General features: G+C 41.4%; 1 protein-coding gene across 1 annotated transcript in view; it reads left to right on the forward strand.

Moving 5' to 3' along the window:
* The window catches only part of BBS8 (tetratricopeptide repeat protein 8), a 359,101-nt gene that overhangs the window by 326,671 nt on the left and 9,562 nt on the right, over window positions 1–22,868 (forward strand). The window contains exon 9 of the mRNA XM_068373116.1: window positions 7,546–7,752. Coding sequence (XP_068229217.1) covers window positions 7,546–7,752 — 207 coding nt within the window. The remainder of the gene's footprint in view (window positions 1–7,545; window positions 7,753–22,868) is intronic.

Here is a 22,868-nt window from a genome sequence, read left to right on the forward strand (position 1 = left end):
CGTCGTTTCCTCAGCTGTTGCTGCTGCTCCGTCGCATGTGGACATAGCCTGTCAAGCATTGCCTCCTCGGCATGTCTCTCCGTATCGCGAGACTCGGCAGTTGTCGGATGAAGTTCCGTTGGATGAGGAAGTCGTTGATCCCCCTCCAACTGATATTTCTTTTGGGGACTTTTTCGAATGGAGAGGAGCCTAAAGTTGTTCAGCCCTCTCTTGATTTTAAGAAGATCATGCTTATTTTTAAGGAGCTTTTTCCTGATCATTTTGTGTCTGCTGCTCCTCGTTCGCCACCATCAGAGTTCACGCTGGGCCTAGCTGCTTCGACTCCGTCGTTCACAAAGTTAGTGCTCTCTCGCTCTTCTAAGAGAGCTTTGCGTTTACTAGGCGACTGGTTAATGACCAGGAGGAGTTTGGGGAAGTCAGCTTTTGCTTTTCCCCCTTTTAAACTGGCTTCTCGCGCGAGCGTCTGGTACGACATGGGAGAAGTTCTCGGCTTGGGAGTACCTGCCTCTGCCCAGGGAGACTTCTCAAGCCTCGTAGACTCTCCCCGTCGTCTGGCCATGAGACGCTCGAAGGTTTGCTGGTCCTCTTCAGACCTAGATCATCTCAAAGGAGTTTATCGGGCCTTTGAAGTTTTCAACTTCTTGGATTGGTCGCTGGGAGCCTTGAGCAGGAAGATCTCCTCAGCAGACCGTGATGTCTCTGTGCAAATTATGTCCTGCATGGACAAGGCTATCCGAGATGGCTCTAATGAACTCGCTGCTACTTTTACGGCAGGAGTTCTTAAGAAGAGGGAGACTCTTTGTTCTTTCCTGTCTGCAGGTGTCACTCCTTGTCAAAGGTCAGAACTACTCTTTGCGCCTTTGTCTTCTGCCCTGTTCCCACAGCAGTTGATTAAGGATATCGCAGCGTCTCTAGTGCAGAAGGATACTCATGATTTGATGGCCACGTCTGCGCGTAAGGCTGCTCCTTCGTCCTCTTATGTCGTCAGACCTAAATTTGATACTCCAGCGACAAGGTTTATCCCACCCTTTCGTGGCAGAGCTCCCAGTAAGGGAGGCTCTCGTGCCGATAGTAAGAGAGGTAAGAGGAGAGGATGTAAGTCCTCCCGTGGCAGAGTCTGACTGCCCACGTCCTCAGACAGCAGTAGGGGCCAGATTGACCAACTTCTAGCAGGCCTGGGAGAAGAGGGGTGCAGACCGGGAGTCTGTGTTGTTGCTAAAGGAGGGTTACAAAATACCTTTTGTACGGAGACCTCCGCTAGTAAAAGATCCGATAGACCTCTCTCCCAGGTATCGAGACGAGTCGAAGAGACAGGCATTACATCTGCAGGTGTCTCAGTTGCTAGAGAAGGGGGCGGTGGTGAAAGTCTCGGACCTTCAATCACCGGGTTTTACAACCGTCTCTTCCTAGTTCCAAAGCATACAGGAGGTTGGAGGCCGGTGCTGGATGTCAGTTCTCTCAACGTGTTTGTTGTCAAAACAAAGTTTACGATGGAGACCACCAAATCCGTTCTAGCAGCAGTCAGAGAGGGAGACTGGATGGTCTCTCTCGACTTGCAGGATGCGTACTTCCACATTCCTATACACCCAGATTCTCAGCCGTATCTAAGGTTTGTATACAGGAATGTGGTGTACCAATTCCGAGCGCTGTGCTTCGGCCTCAGCCCTGCTCCTCTTGTTTTTACGAGGCTCATGAGAAATGTAGCAAAATTCCTACATTTGTCGGGGATCAGAGCCTCCCTGTACCTGGACGACAGGTTACTCAGAGCGTCGTCCCGTCATCGCTGTCTGCAGGACCTACAGTGGATGTTGGATCTTGCAAAGGAGTTGGGCCTATTGGTGAATATAGAGAAGTCTCAGCTGACTCCCTCCCAAACGATTCTCTATTTGTGGATGGAGATACAGAGTCTAGCTTTTCGGACTTTTCCGTCTGCCAACAGGATAGAGCAAGCTTTGCTCAAAGTCTGTCTCATGCTAGAGAAAGACCATTGCTCTGTGAGAAGCTGGATGAGCCTCCTAGGGACGCTTTCATCCCTGGAACAGTTTATCTCTCTAGGGAGACTTCACCTACGCCCTCTCCAGTTCCATTTAGACTCCCATTGGAACAAGGACAAAACTTTGGAGGCGGTCTCGATCCCAATCTCCGAGCCAGTCAAGACTTGCCTGAACTGGTGGGACAGCAATATAAGACTTCGAGAAGGTCTGTCTGTGGCAGTCAAGAACCCAAACCATGTGTTTATTTTCAGACGCGTCGGATTTGGGTTGGGGGGCGACTCTGGACAGTCTGGAATGCTCGGGTCTTTGGACAGCAGACCAGAGGAGCCTTCACATCAACTGCAAGGAGCTGTTGGCAGTCCATTTAGCACTGACGAGTTTCGAGAGTCTGCTTCGAAACAAGGTGGTAGAAGTGAATGCGGACAATACCACGGCCTTGGCTTACATCTCCAAGCAAGGAGGCACTCACTCCCACGCTCTTTTCGTCATCGCAAGGGACCTCCTCATCTGGTCAAAAGATCGAAGCATCTCACTGTTGACGAGGTTCGTCCAAGGGAAATTGAACGTCTTGACGGACTGTCTCAGTCGGAGAGGTCAGGTGATCCCTACAGAGTGGACCCTCCACAAGGATGTGTGCAAGAGTCTTTGGATGACTTGGGGTCAACCCACCATCGATCTCTTTGCGACCTCACTGACCAAAAGGCTCCCGACTTATTGCTCTCCAGTCCCAGATCCAGAGGCGGCCCACATAGATGCCTTTCTGTTGGACTGGTCTCACCTGGACGCTTACGCATTTTCGCCGTTCAAGATCCTCAACAAGGTGTTGCAGAAGTTCGCCTCTCACGAAGGGACAAGGTTGACGTTGGTTGCTCCCCTCTGGCCCGCGAGAGAGTGGTTCACAGAGGTACTTCTATGGCTGGTAGACGTTCCAAGGAGTCTGCCTTTACGGATGGATCTCTTATGGCAGCCTCACGTAAAGAGACTTCATCAAAGCCTCCCCGCGCTTCGTCTGACTGCCTTCAGACTATCGAAAGACTCTCAAGAGCTCGAGGATTTTCGAAGGAGGCAGCCAGAGCGATCCCGAGAGCTAGGAGATCTTCTACAATCAAGGTCTACCAGTCCAAGTGGGAGGTATTTAGAGATTGGTGCAAGTCCTCCTCTATTTCCTCATCCAGTACCTCTGTAACGCAGATTGCGGATTTTCTCCTGTATCTGAGAAATGGTCGCTCCCTCTCTGCTCCCACCATTAAAGGCTACAGAAGCATGTTGGCTTCTTTTTCAGGCATAGAGGCTTGGATCTTTCAAATAACAAAGATCTCCAAGACCTCCTTAAGTCTTTCGAGACCTCTAAGGAGCGTCGTATTTCAACTCCTGCTTGGAACTTAGACGTGGTCCTACAGTTCCTAATGTCAGACAGGTTTGAGCCGTTAAATTCAGCCTCCCTGAAGGATATTACCCTCAAGACACTTTTTTTGGTGAGCTTGGCTTCGGCTAAAAGGGTCAGTGAGATCCATGCTTTTAGTAAGAACATCGGCTTCTCGACGAATAAAGCTATATGTTCTCTTCAACTTGGTTTTTTGGCCAAGAACGAACTTCCGTCTCGTCCTTGGCCAAATCTTTTGAAATACCTAGTCTTTCAGAGATCGTAGGTAATGAAGTTGAAAGAGTGCTGTGCCCCGTTAGAGCTCTTAAGTTTTACTTGTCTAGAACTAAACCAATACGAGTTTGTTCAGAGGCTTTATGGTGCTCCGTTAAGAAGCCCTCATTGCCCATGTCTAAGAATGCGTTATCTTACTTTGTTAGACTTTTAATCCGGGAGGCACATTCTCATTTAAGTGAGAAGGATCGTAGTTTGCTTAAGGTCAAGACTCACGAAGTGAGAGCAATAGCGACTTCGGTGGCTTTTAAGCAAAACAGACCCTTCGAAGTATTATGGACGCGACCTTTTGGAGGAGCAAGTCAGTGTTCACTTCATTTTACTTAAAAGACGTCCAGACTCTTTATGAGGACTGCTACACACTGGGTCCATTCGTTGCAGCGAGTGCAGTAGTGGGTGAGGGTTCTACCACTACATTCCCTTAATCCCAATATCCTTTTAATCTTCTCTTGAAATGTTTTTTAATCTTGTCTTGGGTTGTACAGAAGACTAGGAAGTCTTTCGCAATCTTTTTGGTTTGGCGGGTGGTCAAATGTTGTTTCTTGAGAGTGCCCAGATTAAGGGTTTTGATGAGGTCCTGTTATAGGGGTGTTCGCCCTGGGTATAACAGCTCCTGGGAGTCTTTCAGCATCCTGAGAGGATGGCTGGGCTTCGTGAGGAAAGCGGACTAATGAGGCAGAGTAATCATCAGAGTCAGCTTCCTTACCAGTTACCTATACTTAAGTTGGTTTTTTATGAAATATTTGTCAAAAAAAAAAACTCTTGAGCATATACGCCTTTATTGTATTAATACTGGTCTCTACCCACCACCATGGGTGTGAATCAGCTATTTATATATTCACCGGCTAAGTTTGATATTTAAAAATGATATTTTCATTATAAAATAAATTTTTGAATATACTTACCCGGTAAATATATAATATTAAAGGCCCTCCCTTCCTCCCCGATAGAGACCCAGCGGACTGAGAAGAACTGGAGTGGTTGAGAAGTATATGCGGTATCTGGCCGATAGTCGGCGCTGGTGGGCACACCCGCAACCTTCATGGCGATCGCTCGCGAGTTTTTGGAATCTGTCGGGCCGTCGGAGACGTCAGCTATTTATATATTCACCGGGTAAGTATATTCAAAAATGTATTTTATAATGAAAATATCATATTTATTCCAAATCTTACAACCTTGACTGTAGTGTCCTCCGGGTAATGTCTCAAGTGGGGCTCGTTTTGTATTGGCAGTCAATGACATAGCTGCTTAAATGCCAGATTGAGTGGAAAGTAGCCTTGACATGGATGACTTTGCAGTATTCATTCCTTAAAACAATCTTTGTCATGTAAAAAAGAATTCTATATAACTCCATTCGAGTTTTGACTGTCTGTTGGTTTCAGACTTTCTGCAAAAAAATGAATAAATAGAATAAAATAAGAAAAAACAGCAATAATGTTTTGCAAGAATAGGAGATGGAAGCAAAACCAAGATATAAATCTTACACTGGGCAATGTTCAAATCCAATTTCAGGGAAAGGAAGAATTTTTGGGACTAATATTCAATACTCACCTTTACTGAAAAGCACATACTGTACATCTTACATCAAATCTAAATGTAATAATACTCTCAACCTAATGATGAAGTTGTCTCATACAATGTGGGGTACAAAAAGATCAACTTTGCTAATGATCTATAAAGCATTCGTCTTATCAAGAATAGATCATGGTAACTCAATATATGGATGAGGATCAGAAGTTACTTTGAAGTTTTTGGATGCAATGCATACTTTAGGTGTGAGACTTTGTAGTGCAGCCTTTAGATCTTCCCCAAATATGTCAGTTTTATACAAAAGTGGGGAGCTACCTTTGTCTTTCCATCGATGTTTTGTAACAATGCGAAGTGCATTAAATATCTTATGCATCAAATCTCCTACAAAGAAGCCCTTCAATCAATGTGATGTATTTATAAACAGTTATGAATCTCCATTCCCAATGAGAGCAAATAGGCTATTGCGATCTACAAACATCAGAATGAACCTTATTCAACCATCTCTTTCCTTCACCTTTTATCATAAAGAGAACAAGAATATGCTCTCATCTTTTTTAATTATCAAAGAAATATAACTATACCCCAAGTTACCATAAACAACATGCCAATGGAACATATTCAAAGGAAAGGACCTCATTATGCTATACAGTATATACTGATGATTTTAAATTTTCAATGGGTCTTGGCTGTGTTGCTGTGTCCTCAGACAAAACTAGTCAGCTCTCTTTACCTAGTGAGGCATCAGTATTTACATCTGAACTACAGCATACACGATTTGATTAATAATTGACTTTATTAAAATAATTGAAGATGAGATGAATCTTAAATGTATTAATTATTCCGAATCAAGAAGTGCTATAGAAGCCCTCAAGGTTGCAAACACATAAGATAAGAACCAACTGATATAGATTAAAAGAGTTCCTTAACAAATTTCATTCGCAAGGATTAAATATTTAAAGATGCTGGATTCCTGCCCCTTTTGGAGTTGTTGATAATGAAAATGTGGATGCTGCTGCTATATCAGCAATAAATTTACTACATGGCATTAAGCTACCTGTTAAGGATTATATAACCATCATAAAGATTTTTGTAATAACAAAAGAGCAAACAATGTTGAATAATGAATCTGGAAGTAGTAAATTAACGCAAATAAAACCAGTTGATTCTCTGTGGCAATTATCAAAACAGAAAGATGAAAGAACAGAAGTAATTTTAGGAAGATTGCGTATTGGTCTTCCAATATTGACCCATGGATTCTTAATGCACTCACCACATGACAATTTTTGCAATTATGAAGTTTATAGGTAAAAAAGATACTGTATTTATATTTTGGTTAGAAATGTTTGTCTGACATTATATCAAATTCTGAGTGTTTCCCTGCTTTTAGTTTTAACGTTCTTAAGAAACATAGGTTTTATAGATAAGATTTAAATTTGTATTTATTACAGATTTTTATATCTTCATTTTTCTTTTGCACATATTTACTATATAATTGTTTTTTTGTTCATTATATTTAACATATATCATATTTTATCTCATCCAAATTTATTTGGTCTAGCTCTGTAAAAGTTGAGCTTAAGTCATTGGGCCGATAAATCTCCTCCTCTGCTATGAATATTAGTTCATGGCAAGTAGTTGTAATATAATGTGTTCACTTCCCAAAATATATATTTTGTTTTATTCCTTTAGGAAAATGCAGTTCAGGGGATACCATGGATCTTTAAATTTGTTGTGGTATTTCAACCATATCTTGGAATTACCAAATACAAAGCATTTTGAATAGATATTACATCATTTCACATTCAAGTATTGTGCAGAAAGTTAAGAAAAGATTGTTTATTTCATGAACTGAAAAAGGTTGAATATGTTAGTTTAGTAAATCTAAGGCTTGTATTTTACTGAAGGTTCCCTCTTTTCGCAACCCAGTTAATTATATCACCCCCTAGCTTACCGTATATAAGAATAGCCAGAGATGATGTATGTAGGAACCTACTCATAGCGGTAGGATATTTATTGTAATGTCAATTCTTTTGAGAATGATTCCTATCTCCTGTTGTGGCCAGTAATTTCTGAGTAATTGAAGCTTGCATTTTGAAATATTGTGATCATTTTTTATTCAATCATTTTTGTTGGAGCCAAGGACTGATAAATTGAAGATGTGTCTGGTCAATTTTTTTTCACCCTGTATTCTTTAGATTACGTTATTCTAGTACTAAAATGAATCATATCTCATATTCAATTGCTCATAAATAACAAGTAAATTGAGTTCTTCCATATATATATATATATATATATATATATATATATATATATATATATATATATATATATATATATAGTAATTGTATTTTTTCTGGTTAATAGGGTATTGGTGATATAAATCTGGCATATCAGTGTTTCCGTTTGTCGTTGGTTGCTAACAATGATCATGGAGAATCCTACAATAATCTGGGAGTTTTAGAATATCGCCGAGGTAATGTAGACACTGCGAGAGCTTTCTTCATGACTGCTGCTGGTTTAGCTCCACATATGTTCCAGCCTCACTATAACCATGCCAAGCTATCTCACAAGGTAATCCTATAATCATCACGTATTACAGTATGTGAATGCTTTTGATATAAAGTAGATGATTTAATTTATTAAAAAAAACATTCATAAAAAATTCTGATAAATTCATTAATTTTTAGTAATTTTGATATATTTAATGCTAATATGTATACCTTTTTATTTTGATAAGGCTTACCTAACATCCATTGTGCTATAATCTGTCAAAGAGCAGCTTTGGTAAAAAAAAAAAAATAAAAATTAGAGGATTAATACTAATTAGTACGACTAGTCCTCCCCTATTTCGATACTACACTTGTGTATGGACACTGGTGGACATTAGGTTGAAAAACTTATCCTTGCTTGGTGTAGCAATAAATTGATACATTGTGTGGTACTCATGTTCGTTGGAAAGTTTTTTGGGCCTTTTATCATGCTCTTAATGATAGTTTGATTATATTAAGTTTTTAACCTAATAATCAAGGTATGTCTTCTGTAATAAGATCGTGAGTGGTTTATAAGATTTGTATGTATGGGTCTAAAATTTGACCCACATACTTTGCTTTACTTTAAGGGGTGTTATCCCAACCCTGCCACACAAAGAAAAACCCGGCTCCCTGCAGGACCAACAAGATTTCTTTTTTGCATATATCATTTGAACATTTAGAGAATGATATTGTGTAGTGTAATCCATGTTAACTGTCAAATCCACATTATTGTAGCACTTCACACACTAAAAAGTTTTCAAATTTCTTTTTGAATGCCTTTATATCATCAGTCCCTTGTATATCAAGTGGAGCTTGCTATATAATCTTGGGGCCACAAGTTTGAAAGCTCCAAAACCCATTGTTGAGATGCATCAACGTTTCAATAACTTGAAAACCTCCGTAACTAGGATCATGTCAACACAATTTGTTGGCCGCTCATTGTGTAGCAATTCACATAAATATTTTGGATGAGTCATTGTTCAAATCTTGAAATTTATTTTAGCTTTAATAGTCAGCATCGTAGTTCAACCAGTAGAGGGTTAAGTATTTCCTGGAGTGCATAATCCTTCATCAATCTTGCTCCTCTATTTATTGTGTATTTTAACTCCTTAAGTTTTACTCTGGGTAAGTCATAATAGATAGTTACAGTAATCAATTCTGGGAAAAACAGTTATTCACATTCTTAACAAAACATTCTCCCAGATTTGTTCCCAAGCAGCTTACAAACCCTCATACTTTAATTAGGTAGAAAGTTTCAGCACATGCAAGAATCGGTCATTAAAGTTGAATAGCGACCTGTTATCCAACTGGTTAGGGTAGGGGCCAAGGAGTCCTGGCCCTCTTTCCAGTTAGAGACTCCTCACTTTTGATTCAACCACTGCTGAGTAAGCATGTACAAAAAATCCTGTCAAAACTAATATTTTCTTTCTTTTTTCAGGAAGTGAATGGTAGTTAAAGATGGATTGGAAGCAAGAACTTCGTGTTTGCCTGAGGAAGGCTGGACACTGCAACCAGTTTATAGCTAAAATAGCTGTGGATTCATATTGTCTGTTCCTCTTGTAGGGGGCATGTCTGTTCGAAGGCATTCCAGCATCCAAAGTGTCAATCGTGGGCCTCCAATGCAGTGGCACGTGTATGCCTAAAGGAGAAAAAGCGAGCAAGGCGTTCATCAAAGTCAGGCTGGGCAACGCCCAAGAAGATGCCAGTAAAGTTTGTTGCCGCTGCTGTCTACTTTGGGGGATGTGATTGCCGTGGTCATCCCTGTGCTGACACTCCCTGGATTGGTCCCTCGCGGAGTACCCTACAGAGTTCAAGAGGTCATGGATCGACATCAGCTGGCTTTTCAGTTTTTGCTGGTGCGTCGGGAACCCCTAGTGGTTACCGGTCCCCTACGAAGGCTGAAGGATCTTCTCTGGTGACCGTGCACACTGCTGACAATGAGTTTAATCCAAGAAAGTATTGGTCTTCCTTACGTATTTCAGGTAACCCCTATACATTTAACTGAGTCCCAGGAGGCCCCGGTGATACCAGTGGTGAAGAGTGTGATGGTTCCCCTAGGGTCTGAGCCCACAGGTCCCTCCTGAAGAAAAAAAAAAAATGGTAAGGCTGTATTAGTAATCCCCAGCCCTGCAGGTAAGGTGCCGGAGTTGGGAGCCTTGGCCCCAGAGACTAGTAAGCTAAAAGAAATGGTAAAGGTAAGAGTATGGAAGAAGAGTGTTACCCTTGTCCCCAATGTGATGCCCCATCTTAGGTATGACCCTGATCCTTGACCCAGTGACTGTGATTCCCATCCCTTCCCCTATGTTCGTTACCCTCACCCTATCGGGGGGTCAGTTGCCCATTTTCCCATGCACGAGGGAATTCGGGGGCCATTCCTACTCCCTCAATGCCAGTGGTTGTGCTTTCGGAGTGGAGTTACGGGTCATTGTGCCTTCACCACCTCCTGTGACAATGTGCCCCAGTGTTGTGGCTTTTGTTGGAGCAACCCTTGTGGTTTTGTTTTTTCCCGTGGGGGATGGTCATTGTTGACAGTTGCTCAGACCTCAGCCACTCTGCTTGCAGAGCCAGGAAGAGGAAGAAGCCAAGCACGCTGTTATTCCTCATCGTCATCTTCCTCCTCCTCCTCCTCTTTGTTCTTTTACCTGGATTCTGACTTTCTCAGATAAAGAAGAGAAAGTAAAAAAGGAAGAGGTTTAAGAAGTCCAGGAAGGCCAGCATTAGATGCGGGGATAGGGATCTCTGCAACACCACCTCTCTTTCAAGGGGAGTGAATGACACGTGTGGTTTTTCCGTTGGATTTACAGCCCCGTTTTACGACCCACTGGAGCCGGTGCAAGGTGCCAGGAGCATGTCTCCTAGCTAACCCTGTAGCCCGAGCCGGGGCAGATGTGTACGGCCCCATGTACTGCCCCATACACTGCCCCGTACACTGTCTGTTCTATGGTTATTGAAGGAGCTGCAGCAACCTGCATCTCCCTTCCCTCCAGGGTGCTGGACGCCCGCTCCTCCTTCTACTGTTGATTCCTTCAAGTTGGTAAAAAAGATTGCACCATTCAAGACCATACTCAGGTGCATGCGAGCCTTGGTAGGCCAAGAATGTCTGGTGAAGGGCTTTGTTCCCCTTTTCCCTGTGCCTCAGAGCATGGACCTGTGGCAACCCCTCCGCCTCGACCCGCAGGAAGTGAAGTACAGTTAATTCCCTGTTAACACGAATTCTGTTATCCCGATTTCGAAGTTACACAAGTTCAAATTTATTGAGATATATTTTGTTAACACAAAATGTCTGATGTTACGTGAGTTGAATTTCCCACCTAAGAGAGAGAGAGAGAGAGAGAGAGAGAGAGAGAGAGAGAGAGAGAGAGAGAGAGAGAGCTGCTTTATTAATGAAAAATAATTAGGCTAATCTAGATTTTATTGCTACAGTTATTAACAATACCATTAAAATTATCCAAAGGTTAAAGAAAGGGAAAGATAAAGGTTTTTCAGAACACAACCATAAATTGATGTTTACATTCTGTCAACTGGACTCGCCTATATAACAGTTGATTTCATTGTTATTATTGAATATTTCCTCGAATAGGCTATTCATCATGAACTTATGACAATACTGTAATATGAAAGGTAAATATAGTTTGGTTACCTTTATTATCAGTTATCTTACCAAGGCTTAGGCTAGCCTATCAATAAACACCATTTGGAATTCTAGGTATGATTTTCATATGGGTTGTTTAACACGACCCCTAATTTTCAGGGGTAAATTTTAGGATTTAAGGGTCATCTTACATACAGAAATATATAGTACTTCCTTGAGGCAGGATGGATGGGAACCTGAAAGTAGGCATCTTTCAGGTCTATGGTCCGAAGTAAACTGTTTTTCCTGAGGGCTTGGAGAACGGTAACTCAGGTCTCCATTTTGAACATTGTTTGTAGCACATAAAGGTTCAAGTGGGAGGAGGCCTTTGACAGGTCTCCAACAGCCCGTCAGCTTTTCTACCAGGAATAGCTTGCTGAGGAAGCCTGGAGAGTCGCTTGAGACTTCTGCCATGGCTCCTTTGGCCAACAATTTGTAGACTTCCTCTAACAAAAGGTATTTTACTGAGCCTTTCCAATAAAATTGATGGATGGTCAGAGGAAGCGTAGAGTATAAAAAGGAACTGGATATCCTGAATGAAGGACTTCCTCACAACACTCCTGGTCGTTAAGTGAGTAAGACATACCTAACTTCCTCTTTCTGCGATCAGACATCCGCATCGCCCTCACCGTACCCTTATAGTGCTTAGTGCTTGTCTCTTGTGTCTTTGATATTCACTGTCGCTTGCATTTTATCATTATTTGTTAGATTACGAGTGTCTGCTTTACTACTATTATGTCAAATTTGATGCCTTCCTGCCCTGGCCATGATGAACGTCCCTATGGTACATTTATGAGCCGGGTAGAAGTAGATCCACACCCAGTATGTCCTTCTTGTCAAGGTAAACAATGTAATGTGGAATCACCATATGAGTACTGTAGGGAGTGGTCATCCTCCCAGTGGGAGAGATATAGTTCTCGCCGCAAGAAACAATCTAAGAGAGATCATTCTCCTTCTTCATCTTCTGTTAGCAATGACAAGAAACGAAAGATCAGTTCTGCGGTAAACATTATCCCCCATCCAGGTCCTTTGTGTCAGGAACCCACCAAGGTTCCAGTCACGGATGATGACGGCCATCATAATTTTGTTAATATTTTATCACATAGTGTTAATAATGTTGTACAATATGAACTTGAACCAGTTCTTGTTGGGGATCCTCTGGCTACAGCCGCTGTGCTCCCTGAGTCGAATGATTTAGATATTCCATCAGTCCCTGATTATCCTGTTATGTCTAGATCTCCCTCCCACCCTACGAGTGCATTGGGTGGAGATCTATATATGTCATATTATAAAGATCATATCTTTTCCCTCTTGGATGTGTCTCCAATTAGAGCTATGAAAGTATCTCCGCATTCTAGCTTGAACCTTACAGTAGAGCCTGCCATTACCAACCATACTGAAGCAGCCTTATTGAAAGACTCTTATTACCTGTCTCCAGCTCAAAATAACGAGCAAGACCTGCCTCGTATGCTCAGGAGTCCTTGGCAGAGATCTCCTCATAAGAGTTCCCAAGACGCATCAGTAGACTTATCTCTTTATTACGAGGGTAGTAGGACCGCTTCGTCTGTGTCACCCCCAAGACTTGGTAATGCCAAGCTGCTCTAAACAAATATCTCCTTCCAAGCCTAATAACACTGTGAAATCAAGTATAACAAATCCTGCTTCCCAGAATTTTAGCTTTTAACAATTCAGCTAGGCTGAACGTTCAGGATAACAATTCTGTATCTAAGCATTATGACGTCACTGTACACACCGCCATCCCAATATGTGCGGTAACTCCTCCGCATCTTGGGCAGACCAACAGGTCTAAACAAGTTGTCAACCCTAAGCATCATGAGGTAACAGAACGTGCCGGCATTTTGACACATGAGAGTATTCCTCCGCAACTTAATAATGTCAAAGCTCAGGCTAGTTTACGATCAACACACCCCAGAGGGCAGATCATCACCCCATTATTTTAAAATTCCCCGGAGTTTTATAAACTTTTGGCTAGGAAACAGAATGACAAAGCTTTCACTTACACTAATAACAATCTTTTATCTTATAATAATAGCAAATCTTTTAATTGTCATGACCGGCCACACACTAGCTCCTGGCCTAATGTTCATGATGATAAACCCATGCGTTCTATGGAATGTCACTTTATTTCAGATAATTCTTTGCAGGTACAAAATGATGATAAAGGCTGCGCAATGATTCCCCCCTTCCCAAAAGTCAGTCCTCCATCTGACACAGATGAAGGAACTTTCTGTAGACAATGTAGACGTGGCCTATGCCGTAGGTGTTCTAGGTGGGAGAGTTTTGAGAACTCTCTTTTGCCTTGTAAATCAAGCTTTGAAAGAGACCTCAATTTCTCCACCTTGCACTCTGTTGCTAGAAGTAAACATTCTTATATCGAGACTGAGCTGGACTCCTCCTGTTCTTTCTCTGCCTCCTATTCCCGTCTCAATATGAATAACACAAGGGAAAGGAAGGATGCCTGAGGAAGAGTTAAGAATGCAGCCGTCATTAAAACGCAACAACCAAATCATGACATTATCACAATTAATGACTCTCCGAAGAACTTTAATACGCACATGAGCACTAGTGCTGCTGAACTAACCCCTCTTGAGGTCCCGATGTCGGGCTCAGAAACCTCAAACTTTATTAAGATTATGAGCCTCATCTGTCATTTGGATGGATTAGATGACCCACTTCATGTGCAAACAGCTAATAGACGGTGTGCTATTGACTCTATCTTCCCACAGTCTCAAAGCCCCAGACGCAGGTTTGATGTGGCGCTTTCTAATCTGACTAAAGATATGCTAGACTATATGAATACATAAGTCTTGGTGTCCGAAAACTATCACCTTTACCTCACGTACACTCGGACACTTATCAGAGTCTACTTCCCATTGACACTGATGTGGCTAACCTAGTTCCATCGATACCAGCCGAGAAACTAACTAATCTTAGTAAAGTGGATCGAGGAAAACTTGTGCACTTCGTGGTAAAAGCATGACACTTTGCATGCTTATACAATACACCAATACAAACCAATTTGGCTATAGCGTCAAGCTTAATTTGTCCTGTGGCGTCGGTGGTGGCTATTTATCAAAATGGCGTCCATTCCCAACAGTTTTTATCATATATCCTCCATATGTCTTGATATAATAGACCAAGAATTATGACTCTGGCATCTATTGGTAGGTCATATAGTCAGAGTAACACACTTTGGAAACTAGGATTAATATATGATCAATTTTAATGTGGTGGTCAAAATATTAGGCCACCAAAAATCAAATACCAAGGTCACATCCAACTGAATTTCAGTAGTTTTTGATATATCAAGATTGAATAACAACTTCACTATTTAAAAAGTTTGCTATAGAACAAACATTTAGAAAATAAAATGCCACATTCACATAATTTTACACAAACAGAAAATTCAACCAAACAGTTCACAAAAATTCAACCTAACATCAAAGTATTTTAGCAATCAGATTTTTCATATGTATCTATACGTTGTAACACAAAAAGCCTGCTCTGCTTTAGCATTTTGTTGATAGTCTGTGTTGAACATAGTAACTTCTTTGGCCCCTTATTTATAACTTGTAACCTAATACCTGTTCTAAACCTTATTTATAGCTTGTAACAAACAAAATATATCATTTATAGTTTCTAACAAACCTAATTTTAATTAGGTTTGAGATTAATTAGAAATAAATAACTACTTTGTTCATTATTATAGTCTATAACGAACATAATAAGTGATTTGGCACCTTATTTGTAGCATATAACATAACTGTTTTGCACTTTATTTATAACTTGCAATATACAGTATTACCTATTTTGCACATTATTTATAACACAATACCTATTTTGCACCTTATTTATAACTTACAATTTAAAACCTGTTTTGCACCTTATTTTTAGCTTGCAAAAAATCATCCTTATAGATTCTATTAAACCTAATTAAAGCTTTATTGTTTTTGAGATTAATTATAGAGAAATAAAACTACTTTGTTCATTATTATAGGCTGTAATGAACATAATAACTGCATCGGTACCTTTGCACCTTATCTATAACGCTAAGATAATACCCCTTTTGCACCTTATTTATAGCTTGCAACAAACAAAAATACATCATCTTTATGGTTTCTAAAAAATCTAATTAAAGCTTTAGCACTTTTGAGATTCATTTTAATGAAAAAAAAAAACAAGAACTACTTTGTTTCTTATTATAGTCTAGAACGAGCATAATAACTGAATTGGCACCTTATTTGTAGCGACAAACAAAATAATAACTTTTATAGTTTTTAACAAACATAATTAAAGCTTTAGCAATTTTAAGATTAATTATAAAGAAAAAAACAACAACTACTACTTTTTTCCTTTTTAGAAAACACATGATGAAAAGTCCCCTTATCACATTCGAGATACTTTCACAGATCACTAGTAGGACCCTCCACACTTACACAGAACTGCACATGTGAGAAAAGTTTTTGCACACTTGCAGTTGCCACGGCATCCTTTCAGGCAACCACACCACAACTTTTGGCACACCTTACTTCCTTCAACTTCCCAGGTCCCATTGTTAGCATGTCCATCCCCATCCTCCAGGCTGTGGAAGATTCATCTGTGCACAATGTGACTGACTCCAGCAAAGACCAGCTTGGTAAACATCTCTAAGTACATGCTCTACTAGGGCACCCTTTGTGGGAGGGATGTTGCTTACATCTCTGCCTTTGCATACAAATAACTCCAGTCTGGCGTTATCAACATTACTTTTGGTGCTTGTTTTGTCATAATCAGAACAGTGAACCTCTCGAGAACAGTGAACCTCTCGAGTGTGTCCATGACATCATCCACCTGAGAAATCGATGGTTGTTCTATTAATGCATGAAATGTCTCTATGACCTCTGGGTAGAGATTCCAGATATCCCAAGCTGTTTTCTTCCCTCTACCAGCAAATTAGGACATGGTGTTGCATCCTGTTATAGAATGAAACAATGGCCTAGTGCAGAATAAATTTCATGCACTGGTATATGTCGAAAATGTCTAACTGTTCCCAATGCTACCCACTACTTGGAAAGGTATCAAGATCAACTGAGCAAAGGCATACACTGCAAGAACAACTACATCACTATCCACAGTTTGAATGCAAATATTGCTGTACTGTCTTGCTGCATCAATGTGAAGCATTATACGACTATCAGCCTCTTCATGTGTGCAGGGACTAATTCCTGTGACTAATATTGATTGGTGACATACCACTCTGTCATGAAGAGTACTGATGATTTGCTTGTTTGTGGCAAAAGTAATGGCTTCTCTAATGAGGAAAGCAAACAATTCTATTTTTTGGTTTGGGACTTTCTGGTGTCACCATTCAATGTATCACTTTCCCTCTGTTCTCTCGGTACTGTTGCTTAAAAGTTGATTTGGTACTTGTCCTACACAGTGTTAACACGCTGAGCATTAGTGACCTGAGCTTTAACATATGGATTGAACACTTGTTAGAGGTACTCTTGAAATGTTTTGCAGACCCTATCCTTAGCATTTGCACAACAGCCAGACCATGTAACGACAACAACTTCAGCAGTGTAGTTGTTATCTTGCTGATCTTTTACCAATTCTTCAAGGCTGTGGATTGTATCAGATTTTGTTCCAGATCTGATGTTGCCCATATCAAAAAAATGAAGGAGGGCAGTTTTGGTTTTCTTTCCTAAAAATCTTCCAAATACCCATCGCGCATTTGGTAGGCTATATACAAACTGGCACGAGAGAGTTAGAGCATCATCATCAGCATCACTTTCAAATACTTTACGCAAATCCATGTCAATATCATCATTACTGATCAAGAGAATGTCACTTCCTTCTTTAAATGATTTCAGTTCTGGAAAATTTGCCAATAAGTAATCCTTCAATTTAGTCGAATGTACATATGGACGTGACACACCCAGTTGTATAATTCTATCATAATACAGTTTCCTGAGATCACTTAGCCTGAATACCGGCGATGTATTTTGATCATGATTTTCAGTAAGACTGTCATCAATGTAGCATGTGCATAAAACCTTTGGGTCTCCACATCTTCTGAGATGTTTGTTGAATCCAACATTTTCTTTCTCTGTGCAGTATTATACAAAGAAACCAGGCATTTTTAGTGATGATTTACCCCTCTGGCGACAAGATCACCATATGATACTTTTGCTAATAAACATTTGTCTAGAAGTTTTATTACAAACTTTGACTCTGGCTGGCTCAATCCATCATTGCTTCATGCAAAGGCTCGGTTGGACTACCGGACTTTTCACAAAACAGGCAGACCAATGTGTTGGTCTTTTGACGAGGGTGTCGATGACCTGTGTTATGTGGCTTATCACTATCTGAGTCGTCATCACGATGTTTTCATTTTATTGCTCGTTGCAGTCTACTCTTACTATAAAGGAGATGGCATGTTGTGTAGAACTTCACACAGTGGTTCCAGTGTTTCTGCAATGCCATTGCCCTCATTTGATTTAGAAACGTCAAGGTTTTTGGGAAAGCATGCATTATCATTAAATAGAGTCTTGTCCAAGGTTTACATACCCAGTGCCTAATCTGCTTTGCTTCTGAACTGGCAGGACACTAACTTTTGAAAGTTTTCTTCTTGACATAAGACACACTTAGACCAGTCTGTCGGCACAACATAGGAAGAGGAGTTAGTCTCTGAGTGGACTAGCTTCACTTTTAATGACATTTTATTCTAAAAAGAAATATAAAGCACTGTTGAAAATAAATAAAAAGTACAGTGGAAATTCACAGTTGGATGACATTCATAATTGATTTTTGGTGGGCTAAAATTCTGATCATCTTATTAAAACCAATTAAATATTGATCCTAGCATTTTCAAATTGTGTTATTCTGACTCTCTAACATAGAAAACCTACTAATAGACACCAAATTCATGACTCTAGGTCTATTAAATCAAGAGATATGGAGGATATGGATGCAAAACGTTATGATCGGACCCCATTTTGAAAAATGGCCACCACATATGACACAGGTCAAATCCAGCTTGGCACTATAACCAAATTTGCTTGCATTGGTATATTGTATCAGCATGCATAGTTTCATGCTTTCACTACAAAGTTCATGATTTTGGCAAATTATGGTCTGTATCCGCTCTACTATCTCCCCTCCATTGTTTCGGGGCCCAAAACGGAAAACATGGCGGTAGCAGCTATGTCCACAATCCAAGCCTGCTCATGGCTAGACCACTGGTCTGGAACAGTCTCCTGCTTTACGGTAACAGAGAACCTTAAGATTGATCATGATTGTGAACAATTTGAGGAATTATCCAGATCTGGAACCAAAACCTTAGAAGTTCCTTCTGCATCGGAAAGTATTCCTATTGGGTAATTGCGTTCTAAAGAAGTTTGACTCTGTCATAGCTAAATGCTCTAAACAGCTGTCCTCCAGAGATAAGTTAGCCCTAAGAAATTCATAGCTAGTAAGTTTCCCCTCCTTTTTCCCGCCCTCAGACTTAATGACGACGAACGAAAAGGTAGAGAGGTTAAGACAAGGTACTATGATAAGTAGAACAGAGCCACCAAGGTTACCAGCTCTCCAGAACCAACTAGGGAACTAGCCTTTTAAGCCAGTTCGACAGCAGAGACGACTTTTACTCCTTCAGATGTACAACAACCTGGGAGACAAGCCCCTTGAACTACCTTTCGTCAGAGAGGACATCCCTCTTGATGAAGACGGCAAAGTTCACGCTAGGTAGTGCACGTCCCCCAGTTACCACCAGTGGAAGGATGCCTACAAAACTCTTGGAAAGGGTGGCAGGACTTTTGCGTCGACCCTTGGACAGTAGAAGTCCTCCGTTCAGGATATCGAGTTCCTTTCATAGACTCTCCGCCTCCTCTGACCATCCAACAATTTTATTGGAAAGGCTCAGTAAAATACCTTCTCTTATTAGAGGAAGTCTCCAAATTGTTGGCCAAAGGGGCCATGGAAGAAGTCTCAAGAAACTTTCCAAGCTTCCTCAGCAACCTATTCCTGGTAGAAAAGCTGACGGGCTGTTGGAGACCCGTCATAGGCCTCTCCCACTCTAACTTTATGTGCTCCAAACAATATTCAAAATGAAGACCGAGTCACCGTTCAGGAAGAATGATTTCCTTCTGACCATAGACCTGAAAGATGCCTACTTTCAGGTCCCCATCCATCCTACCTCAATGAAGTATATAAGATGACCTTTAAATCCTAAAATTTACCCCTGAAAAGTGGGGGTCATGTTATACAACCGATATGAAACTCATACCTTGAATTCCAAGTGATGTTTATTGATAGGCTATTCTAGGCCTCAGTACAATAACTGATAATAAAGGTAACCAAACCATATTTACTTTTCATATTACAGTATTGTCATAAGTTCATGATAAATAGCCTATTTGAGGAAATATTCAATAATAACAATGAAATCAAATGTTATATATGCGAGTCCAATTGACAGAATGTAAACATCAATTTATGGTTGCATTCTGAGCAACTTTATCTTTCTCTCTGTTTAACCTTTGAATGATTTTAATGGTATCATTAGTAACGGTAGTAATGAAATTTAGATTAGCCTATTCATTTTTCATTAAAAATCCACCATGATTTGAATTATCCTCACTCTTTGGCCAATCTCACACCATTTTCTATGTCACATCATACTGCCATTAGCGGTATGGACACACACACATGCATACAAACGCGCGCCCGTGCACTCTCTCTCTCTCTCTCTCTCTCTCTCTCTCTCTCTCTCTCTCTCTCTCTCTCTCTCTCTCTCTCTCTCTCTCTCTCTCTGGACTTGGCAAAACCAAAACAAATAAGAATAAAATTAATCCTCCACATTGTCAATTGTATGAAGACAGGAGAATATTTAAAGAATAAGCCAGGTTATTATTATTATTATTTTTGGGCTCAGGCCATGTCGTCCTGGTGGAAGTTCCTTTATAGTAGTTTCCTAGGTTATATTTAACTACAGTGATATATCCCAGAGAATTTTACTCAAGGTATCCAGAATTCTAACTCTTGGCGCGAATATCCCTGGCTTTCGCCTTTAGGGATATTGCATAATATCAGAGGATGTATTCTTGACACGCCACATAGCTATCTACACCCCTAATAGCGTTTACGCTTCGAGAGGGGAAAGTGGCAAGAATTGGAGGAGAGCCGTTATTAAGGCACGCTCTATCTCCTACTGTTGAGCCATCTTGTTATTCCTTCTTTCGTACCGAACCTTACTCGGTGTTTCCCAGTGCTCTCTCGCTATTTTTTGGATTATTTTCTGCTATGATGCTTTCTCCAGCCTCATCTGCCTCTGGAAAGTTGAGTATTATCTTTATTTTGTATAAATGTAAGCTCTTGCCAGTTTTTTCCTTGATTCAAGGTTTAATCAACGTAACAAGAGCTGTTGCCTAACCGGAGGCGTCATGGACGCTGGCGTTCGCTACGCATGTGTCATTTAGTCAGCCAGAGCGACCTTCCCGGTATATTTCGCTTTAATAAATTTAGCTATTTAGCCTTCATTGCTAGGAAATTTTATATTATGCCAATAGTATCGTGGTTTCGGCGATTTAGGTAACCGATCTTCACTTACGCTAGGCTTCCTGAGCCTAGGCGTCTAGCCCTTGCTTTCATGCATGATATAGTTTTCCTAGTGTGGTAATTTTATTGAAGTTTTAGGCAATATTTTATACATATAAGATATTACTGCATAAATTTTCCTCTTCCAAAGATAGTATACGAGAGAGTTTCGGTGATTTAGGTAATCGATTCTCACCGCTCCTAGGCTACTAGCCTAGGGCCTTTAGTATACTTTCATACATGTCCCCGATTGCTCTTGTATCGCCTTATTCAAGTGGAGACTGATACCTCCTAGTCTTTTATAAGGTGATACTAATCTCCCTAGGAGAATTAAGAGCAATCTCTTCTCCTTCTGAGTTAGCCTTGAATTGCATTCGGGTAAATCTAGGCTAGTGTGTTTCTGCCCTTTCCCGGCAGATTCTGGTTTTGGGTTTGGGTCAGAACATCAGAGTATTCCGTCTGTGGTCGGTTGCCGACTGACAAGGTGAATTGAATTCCCGGGTCAGGTTAGGCTACCGACGCAGGAGGCTAGACCTCCCTAGGCCTCACCTGAAGGCATTATATGATATGATGCCTCCTCCCTGTAGCCTAGCAGACTATCCTGTGCCGGCAGAACCTAAGCTGAAGAATAGAATTCTTCTATTGCTTGGGGGACTCCGACACTAGACTCTGTTCCTACTGTCTGAGACTACAGCGAGGGTGCTGCCAATCTCTTTCTGTATTGGGCTAACCCTAGGCTATGGAATCGAATTCCCTGGCCCCTTGGGATAGTTCTGGTACTGGAACGTAGTCTTTTTAGGTGAGGTAGGACTGGCTTTGCTGCCGGCTCCTCCCTCACCCTACAGGACCCTCAACCCTCCCCTCTCTGTCCTTTAGTGATGGCCTAGCCTTCACATACCTTGGCCATCATCCTACAATCGACCTTAGTGCCGGTAGGTTGTGGGATTGGCTCGGGTTTTCTGTCAGCTGCTCGGCTGTGCCGGCTGCCGGCGGAGATCCTACCCCCCTGTCGAGTGTTCTTCAGTCCTCTCTTGGTCTGCCTTCCATAACCCTGCCGGCAGAGATCGGTGGGGTTGTGGTTGGATGGAAGCCTGAATGTTGCATTTCCCCCTTCCATATGAACCCTCATTCCGGATGGAGGGCAGTAAGGCTGAGCCTTTACACGCCCCCTCATCCATGCTTTCTCTCTCTCTTACCACTAGTATCCTGGGTCCCAACTGCCGGCAGCCGGCTGGACTGCAGACCGCTGACAGATTGTAGTGTCGCCGGCTGGTATGGGTTGCCGACGGTCGGCGACCCACTGGCAGCCGGCGACCCATCGGCTACCTGCCGGCAGCTATGCTGACTGCTGGCAGCCGGTCGAACAACTGTCTGACGACATATCTCTCGCCGCCGGCTGACGGAGACCGCCGGATGTCGGCGGCCGGCGCCCTACAACATCCGGCGGTCTGCCGCCCATTACCACTAGAAGGCAGTACACCTTCTTACATAAACCCAGGAACTAACATTCCGGAATATGCCGGCAGGTACTACAGAATATGACTGTACAGTGGTCAGTATAATTGCGATATAGATCATACTGCAATCAGAAAACCACGGTATAGTTTGTACGGAAGCCCATACATTTTCTAACTTACACTGTGTTTCATGGGCAGCCTATTATGAGGCCACTTGATATAAAGAAAGTGTGTTCTTTCTTTAATTTACAGTGATCACTACATTCAATCCCCAATATTGAATTCCAGAAGACGGTGTTAAGTTACACCTCTATATATCCTGAAGGATAAAGATCTTCTAATAATATTTCTATCTTTAGAAATACCCCGGAATTCAATTTTGAGGGAGGTCATAGCAATTGGCTGAACAGGAAACACACGTAGGTGTCTTTCCTTCTTCCTTTCTAGCTTACCTATCCTAAGCTATATATA

This window comes from Palaemon carinicauda, chromosome 5, assembly GCF_036898095.1.
Source record: "Palaemon carinicauda isolate YSFRI2023 chromosome 5, ASM3689809v2, whole genome shotgun sequence".
In the NCBI taxonomy this organism is placed as follows: domain Eukaryota; kingdom Metazoa; phylum Arthropoda; class Malacostraca; order Decapoda; family Palaemonidae; genus Palaemon; species Palaemon carinicauda.